Genomic DNA, 8,319 nt, shown 5'->3' with positions numbered 1-8,319 from the left:
TTTAGCCAGTTCGTGACCATGCTCCTTCAACCCACAAGCGCTATATTGCACCTTAGCAACCGCATTCCTGGGACCTATAAGTGTTATGTTTCATCCTAGCTGGAAACCACGAGCCGACGGGGTGTAGCAAAGCGCTCGTGGTTTGTTGGTCCTCTGCACTTGAGCAACCTCCCTTCTTTGTGGGTGTTTAATGGTAGGGTAGATGCACCTGCTTTGGGTGCCTGTAGTGTTGAGCGTCTCTGCTCAGACCACACAGGCCTGGAGCTAAAGGAAGAAAATATTGAAATGCAACTGCACAGAGCAAAGGCCAAATCCTGCTTTTTCTTGTCTTAGGGGCAGAAACAGAGAATGGTTCAAACCTCCTTCACCTGGTGCAGAAAGCATCAAGTGTGTCACATTTAGTTGCTTTCCTTTAGGGGGAGACGAATAGGCTCAAATGGTGTAAATTAGCAAATTAGCCTGGAGCTAGCAGAGTACCTGAGCAGGGTCTTCTCTATGGGTAAAAGGTGTTTTTTGGTTGTTTGTTTTTTTCCCCTTCCTTTCTCCCTCTCCTCCCCCTTCTTTCTCTCCTCTCCTAAATTGTAATGGTGCTATCAAATTTGATGCAGTAGAGATGATATAAATAAGAAAAACTGGACTTTCTCTTACTGTGGGACTAGAAAGATGGGACTCGCAGTTAAAAAGGGTGAGGAAAGTTCCTTCACTAACACTGCTCTGCTCCTGCTGGGCGCCCTGTTTTTGTGGATAATGCTCAAGGTCATCAGAAATGAAACTTGCTGTCCTCAGACAGTTAGTGCTCTGTGCCGGGGGTGTTTCCAGGGCTCTTTGCACACCATCTCATTGCAGCTTTGCCATACGGATGCGTTTGGATCCCCCATTTGATTTGGCCAGAGTTTAGGAGCTCTTAATTTCTGTAGATTTCCATTAGCAGCATTTACATTCTCCAGGTTCCCTTCCCTGTCCCAGGAGGATGCAGGGAGAACCCAAGCTTGCCGAGTGCTGGCTCCAGGGGTCCAGAGGCTGCAGGTAAGTGAGATGTTTCCAAGCAATTCCTGGCTCTCGGTGTGTAAATTGGGCTGCCAGCGAAGATGAGGTTGCAAGGAGAAATATTTCCTGACTCGCTTAGACTTTCATGAGCCACAGTCTCAGGATTGCTTGTTTATCTCGCTGGGAACCAAGGGTGAGCTCCACTGCACATCTAATTAGAGTGGAAGAAGGCAGAGAATTTTGAGGGAATTCTCTCTCATACTTCTCATCACAACTCTTGTTTTTAAAAACTTTTTATGCCAAGTGAAACAAAGCCTAGTGTTAAGGTTCCTGCTTTTAAGGACACTGCCCAGGAGAGCAAGTTCATAAGTAGTCGCTGTTTAATTGAATGCTTCTATGCCTCTTTTTGCATATGTATCTTAAAATGTTTTGTGCTCTTAAAAAACTAACCAGGAGCTGCAAAGAGAAGTGCAGATGGTCTCACCTGGGCTTTTAGGGGAATGAATACAGCCTTTCAAAGTGCCTTTTCCTTCAATTGTTAAAAGCAAAGGAACAGATGTTGAAGTTACCCAGTGTTGCAATAGACTGGCAATAACCAGAATTAAGTGTGGGAGAAAAACAGCTCTCAATCAACCATAAATCAAAGAGCAATGGATTTTTATCCTGTGGCCTTGGAGGGCCAGGTCCCCAGAGGTTTTGGGGTATATCAAAGGAGGGGAAAGACCAGCAGACGACAGCTTCCCTTGCCTAAAGTGGGTGCAGTCCCTGTTTGCTTTGCAATAGAGTGAGGGTAAAGCAGCTTCCATTCCATTACAGCCTGTGTTTGATAGACCAAAGCAAGATACTTGGGAAGAAGTCAACCTCTTCTCTCTAATAAAATACCAGCCAAAGCAATGATGTTTGCAAAATAAGCATTTTTTGCACTTTTTTTCCAGACAAAATTTATAGGGAATACTGGAGGCTGGTCCAGCACAGTGGTGGGAATAGTTTTTATTGCTTTTTTATACTGCAGGCAAACTCACCTTGCTATGCCGAGCATCCCCAGTGCAAGTGATGGCTGTAAAATTCAGGGACAGGTAACTCCTTTTGTGGTTTCTCAAGGACTTGTCTGTCTTTCCATGCTTCCCAAATGCTGGTGTAATAAATCCTAAAGTGCTTTCTCGTTCGCAGCAGATGGGATTAATATAGCTGTTAGTTGGTGCCGCTTTTAGAGGAAACAACTGGCAACCCCTGGGTGGATAAGCACCACAGGCCTGGAAACCTGGCCATTTTCTCCGCATTTGAGAAGAAAGGAGACGCAATAAAAACGATAATTCCTTCTCTTTAAATTCAGCCTTGATGTGGGGTAAAAGCAGTGCCTTTTGCTGGGAGTGTTTCAGAGAATACCTTTCAAAGCAAAAAGGGGTTCCAAGCCCAAATTGGTTGCTGTTTTTGTGCTGGGCCACTACTATTTCTTTCTCTTTTTCTAAAGTGGACAGCAAACATTAGAGCAGGTGACCTTGGTGCCAGTATGTAATTTTGGCACTGAGCCAGCTACAGCATCCTTGATATTTAGGAGCCTTTCTGAATGTGGCCTCAGCTGGCTCTGCGAGGGGATGAGTGGACCTGCAAATACTCCCTGCAAATTCATCGTTCCCCTTCTGTGCAAGGCATCTCTGCACTGCAGAATCATGAACAGGACGTGAATATCCTCTGCTTCTTTCAGCACGCTCAGCTCTGCTGATTTTTTTTCTTTTTTTTTTTTTTTTTTTCGCTTGTTTGCAGCTGGAAGCTCAAACTGACATTTGTTTTCTACATGCATTCCTAATCTGGAAATGGATCTAATTTGCCTTACTGAATTACAAGAAAATTAAGCTAAATGCATTGCAGTGTGCCCAGATGCACTGTGAAGTTTTCATGAAGAAAGAGGGGAAAAAAAAATCAAAACAGTTACCACTGCCATGAGTTTCTGCTTTCTTCAGTATCAATAACTTTATGTCCTGAAAAATATAAGACATCTCTATAAACAGTAGTGTTTTTCCTTGGGCCAGGCACTGGGTAGCTTGAGCTGCATCTGTGTCACATCTCTCATCACTGCAGCCCTTACGAGCATCCTTGCAAACATCTCCAACTGCTTTCCCTTCCCTTCCTCCCCTTGCACTTAGGGTTCTGCAATATTGCATTTGATAGTACTATGAAATAGGTTGTAACGCTTTTCCTTTGGCAGCTGCTCCTGCTCTTTTGAATGGAAATGTTCTTCCTGGATGAAAATCCCTTCCAGTGTGGAAGCAGTAAATGCTCCCATGTGCTGAATGGGGCTTGTGGAGTTTGCGCTTCCATTTCCTGACCGGTCGGGTGGAGTTTAGTGCAAAGTGCAGGAGCAGCAACGCGGAACTGATAAAATAGCCAAGTTTCTGGGGCGTCTTCTGCTTAGCACCGTTGCCAGGATGGGGAAACATCCAGCATGAATTCAATGCTCTGCATATACTGTGGTGTTTACATGTCCGCATTCGATTGCTAGCAAATACTGCATAAGCTGATGTTTTATGTGTTTTTCTTAGCTTAACAGTTTGAAGCTCATCTGAAAAATATCTCTAGGAAAGCTCCCTAATCTGCACGTGGGACTGTCGGGGCTGCAAGACGAGCTTCCCTTCTGCATTTATCATCACAAACAGCAGCTTTTTGCTCCTGGAAAGCAAGCGAACCCAAGGGGTTAGTCAAATAAGCGTGGAGGGCGAGGCTTGCACTGTATGCGGAGAGTGAATAACTCCCAAGATAAGCACTTGGGAGGCTGGAACGGCTGGCTGAGTAGCTCTGCCCTTCGAGATCACTCCAAGAAAATGGACTTTTAGTGCCCTGCTTTGCTGCTCACAACTCTTTTTTTTTTTTTTTTTTTTTCCCCCACATACAAAATCTTTATGAAGAAATATTTTCACTCTAGTTCAAGATTGCTACAGGTTTTTTCTCCCTTTATTGCCCCGTGGTTGTTCTGAGACAACGGCAGGGTATCTCTTCTTCATCAAGCTCTGTTTGATGCAATTGATCTGCAAGAAAATTATTTTTTTAGCTAAAAACAACCAAGAGCTCCAGCAGCTCAATGGGCAGGGGGGGTTAGCAGTTACTCTGCCTGTCTTTGGAGGGGAAAAAACAGTGAAAACAGTGCCGTATTTTAGCCCTAACATAGGAAAAAGTAAGAAAACAAGCTTTAAGTGGCTATTGCTATGCTCCGTGGCTCTTGGGGACTTGCTGGAGCGGGTCTGGCTGCGTAACTCCAAGGTGTGGCTTTTTGGCAGGTGACGGCAATAAATGTACCCGTGACGGTGACGCGGGAGCGCGCGACGCTCCGCGTTCCCGTGCGCGATGCTGCGGAGGCTCCTGGCCCCTGGGTCCAGGCCACGGTGGTGGCTGCCGCGTGCCTGGGACCCTTGGGCAGCAATTCCCTCTCCCTGTGCCAGGAGAGGGTTTGGTGACGGGACGAGGGGCGCTCGGGATGCCACTTCCCAGCGTGCAAATCCAGGTGGGTGCCCGGTTGCTGCTTTGCTCCATTCAGGCTGGCTGTTGCTTGCGCTATTCTAGCAGCAGTTTTCCTGCCACCAGTCTGGTCCTGGGGTCCATTCCATCCATTATTTCCATGCTGCACGGTGACATTATCTTGACATCAGATGCACTGCAGCAGCCCTTGCCTCTGTTCCCACTCCTGGGACGGGGCTAGTGCTGAAAACGTTTCATTCAACCTCACAGCTGAGCCAATAGTTGATCTGCTGGATCCTACTGATATTTAAAAACTACATCTGGCTCTTTAGGAATAGGAAAAAATGAACCTTCAACCCTTTTTCCCACTTTGCTGTAGCTTTTTTTCCATCTACCTCCTTTTGAACCTTTGCTCACAGCTTGCTTTTGTAATATCTCCTACAGATTATCAGCCATTTAAAAATGACCGAAGGCCTACGAATTTCGATAAGAAGGTGTTAGTATGGGCAGGACGCTTTAAAAGGGAGGAGGAAATTCCTGAGCTCATCTCGTGAGTAAATCTGTGTTCCCTACGGGGGACCCTGTTTTTGTCTGGATGTTTTAGATGCAACCGCATGGATTTGCATGGATGAAACTCCAGCCTGGTTGTGGTCAGGAGGCTGCTCACAAGGCAAGGGGGATATTGCCCTGCTGGCATTGCTTAAGTGGGCTGCTACAGGCACCCCAAAATAATCCAGACTCTTGGGAGCACAAAGTTTTGGTCACCTCCTGTGAAATAAAAAGGATTTGGTCACTTCAGGTGTCAGAAACTTCATGCTGAAGCAGAAACTTCACATCTTTTGTAAAATGAGTGAATTTAGCTCAGAAGTCAGCAGGGCAGAATATTAATTTGGGGTTTTATGTGTTTTGCCAATTTTTAATGATTAACTAATACTAATGCACGAATTATAGGAGAGTTGGGGTATCAACAGTGCTGGTGGCAGCCGTCTGCTGGGAGTTCCTTGCCCCTGGACTCATGTCCCTCTTGGGGTGTTTTTCCTTAAAGGCTTCCCATTCACTGCCAGAGACCTGATGCTGCCTGACTCGTGACATTCCTGGGGGCTCTTCCAGGTGCTGTTTCCCTTGCAGCTGTGATTAAAGCCACAGCTGGATGCCGTTTTGCGAGCGACTCGGGTTGTCATGCTGATGTCCCTTGCAAGCATCAGCTGTCACCGAAGTCAGCAGCCACTTGTGGGAGGTGGTGGGGATTTGTCAGCAATAGCTGGGTCTGTTACGCAGCTTGGGGCTCATCTCTGGGTCCACTCACTCTCACGGGTGTTAAATGAAGGCACAGGAGCAGGATGAGGTCCCTTCCAACCTTAAGCATTCTGTGATTCTATGTGTCACTGCTGACAATAACAAGACCTCACCTGTGTGGAGTTTGGCCAAATTTTGCCTGTCTTTTTGAGTCCTACAAGCACGCAAAGAAAGAGAGCAGAAAAGCCTTGCATATAAGTAGCTGGAACGAGCCAGATTTCGCTGCTCTCTGCAGGTCTGAGGTCCTCGACGCCACGAGGAACAACGTGAGGATAAAAGTTTGCTACATCATGATCGCGCTGACCCTGCTGGGCTGTTTGGCCATGGTCATTTCAGGCAAACAGGTGAATATTTCCTTCTTTTTGGAGTGAGGGAAAGTCTCCACGGAGCACATGGGCTCTGTGTGCACTGTCTCACCCAGGGGTTTCTTTAAAAAGTAATTAAAAAAAAAAATCCATACCAGTAATACCTGCAGGGGACTCGCACTGTCATGCTCTCTGGGGGACACACGGGCTTTGGCAAGTGCTACTGGCTGGTTAACACGTCCCTCTTGACCCACTTTGTTATAATCCAGTGCACTGGATAGATACTGATATCTCGGGGAAAAGGCTGGTCCAAAGGTTATGGAATAACTTGGATAACGTCAGCTGGCTGCAAATGCATCAGCACCAATCAGTCCAAAACCAGCTGAGCAAACAGTGGTGATGGAAACCAAAAAAGCAATCCAAGATCTCTCTGCATCTAAGTTTTCATCACTAAAATTCCTACCATTTTTTCCCTAGCTGCTCATGCACCTCTGTATGCAATACACGGTGTGAATTTTTTTTTTTTTTTTTTTGTTCTGCTAATCACAAGCTACAAATGCTGGCAATTTGGTAAAGAAAGGAAATACATTAACTTCTTGCATTACAAAAATATTAAAAAGAACAGTGGGATATCAAATCAAGTGGTGCAAAGAAGGGGAAATTTATCAATGGGAAGTGTTTTTCTGCAATGATTTTTTGCCATTTATTTTCCAAGGCTGCTAAGAGGGATCACACACTGCTGAGGATGAATACAGAAAAGAAGGCCAAATGGAGGGCTGAAGCAGAGAGGGATCAGGAGGCAGCTGCTGAGACACCACAGTGATCCAGAACAGACTTATTTTAACAGCAGGAAATCAGTGTTTTGCACACATGGCATGTGTACCTGTTCTCATTTAACTCTGGATCTTTCTCCCTGCAACTCTCTCAGGGCAAGGACTTAATTGCTTAAAAAGTGCTCAATACAAGCTGTGAAAACTCCCATGGAAATTCCAGGGGATGCTTTCCATGGCCCCTGTCCTGGCTGCTGGGTTCAGCAGAGAAGAGCTCTGTATTTCAGCTCCGAGATACCGGGGTTGGTGCAGGACCCTCCGGCACAGGCCCAGCTCTGCATGGCCACCTCAGTGTCACCTTCACAATAGACATCAGGGATCACTTGAGGCCACAGAGTTCCTCTAATGACCATAGGGTTGGCCAAAGTGATTGGGGCAATGGGGAAAGAGGTCTGGAATATGCTTTAAAATAACAAATTGGTCAATTGTGTCTCTACCTCTGATCCTGTTGTACCTCTCTGGTTTTTCTTTTTGATCTTCTGGTTTGGGGCGAGTTCCCCAGCACCTGTTTAGTTGTGGCTTTGGTCAGGATTAATTGTTAATACCTGCTTTCCTAAAACTGGGTTCTTTTAATGAACTATGCTGATTAATTTATAATAAAACAGCTGTCTGATTACATCTACAATAAACGCATCTCTTCACAGCTTCATTTAAAGCGTCACCAACCTCTCTGAGCTGATGTTTAGCAGATGGGAAAGATCCTAATGCAATATTGAGAGTTACATTTCCATAAAGCAATTAAACTTTAAGGCAGGAGAACGCCCCTGCTTCATGCTTGTGGGGGATGCATCATTCACAGCTCCTCAGGGGACCATCAAGCTGCAGCAGAACAAAACCCATCCGTATCCACGGATGGATCGGGAGTAGCATGCTGAGGACTTGCTTTTTTTGTGTCTAATCATGTTGGATTTGTGCTTCTGTTATTGTGACCGTTCAGTAGCTTCTTTTTTTCTTTTTTTTTCTTTTTTTTTTTGGGGGGGGGTTCCCCTGAGCATTTTTTGGAGCTGAAGCACTTCTGTATGTTGCATGCCCAGTTGGGATGAGGAACTCATGTGCACTCAGGATGTCCTACCTGTCACATTTTGGTGCTCACAGTCCATGTTTCTGGCTTGCAGGGTGATGTGCGAGAGGTGACGGGTGCTCCCCATAGTATTCCTCCCAAAATTCCTTCCTTCAGGAAATTAAAAATAACAACCTAGGACAAGAAAAGAGCGAACAAGGCTCTGCTGCCAAGGCGCTTCTTCCTGTGCTGGTAACAGGGGCTCTTTTTGACTTGGTTTTCTGGATTAGCTGGATTTTCTGGATTTCTGGATTTTCTGGATTAGGAATCCCTCAAGGGATTCCTCAAGGTTATTGCCCATTTGAGATTAAGCACTGGAAGCAGCTCTGGTCCTTCTCTATTTTTTAATTCCTAAATGGCCCTTGTGCATTTTAACATGCACTTAAAGGGT

The 8,319-nt window shown here is 45.7% G+C and overlaps 1 protein-coding gene across 1 annotated transcript; it reads left to right on the top strand.

Annotated features, from left to right (window-relative positions):
- The first annotated feature begins 970 nt into the window (after positions 1–970).
- On the top strand, positions 971–6,874 carry LOC148590809 (uncharacterized). The gene is made up of 6 exons (XM_088538465.1): positions 971–1,026; positions 2,000–2,063; positions 4,260–4,427; positions 4,857–4,987; positions 5,969–6,077; positions 6,754–6,874. Exons 1-6 carry the CDS (start codon positions 971–973, stop codon positions 6,859–6,861), a joined length of 636 nt encoding a protein of 211 aa, XP_088394591.1. The 3' UTR covers positions 6,862–6,874.
- The last annotated feature ends 1,445 nt before the right edge of the window (positions 6,875–8,319 follow it).

This window comes from Tinamus guttatus, unplaced genomic scaffold (genome assembly GCF_059628265.1).
Source record: "Tinamus guttatus ecotype Peru unplaced genomic scaffold, ASM5962826v1 Tinamus_guttatus_pri_ptg001087l, whole genome shotgun sequence".
In the NCBI taxonomy this organism is placed as follows: Eukaryota; Metazoa; Chordata; class Aves; order Tinamiformes; family Tinamidae; genus Tinamus; species Tinamus guttatus.
The sequence above is the reverse complement of the archived record's forward strand: the minus strand, read 5'-3'. Positions and strand labels throughout refer to the sequence as shown.

Bases quoted from the DNA above. Each gene is read 5' to 3' on its own strand.
- LOC148590809 (XM_088538465.1), top strand. From the start codon at position 971: ATGCAGGGAGAACCCAAGCTTGCCGAGTGCTGGCTCCAGGGGTCCAGA. The intron at 2,064-4,259 runs GTAACTCCTTTT...GCTTTTTGGCAG, and splicing joins GCTGTAAAATTCAGGGACAG to GTGACGGCAATAAATGTACC. The intron at 6,078-6,753 runs GTGAATATTTCC...TTATTTTCCAAG, and splicing joins TGGTCATTTCAGGCAAACAG to GCTGCTAAGAGGGATCACAC.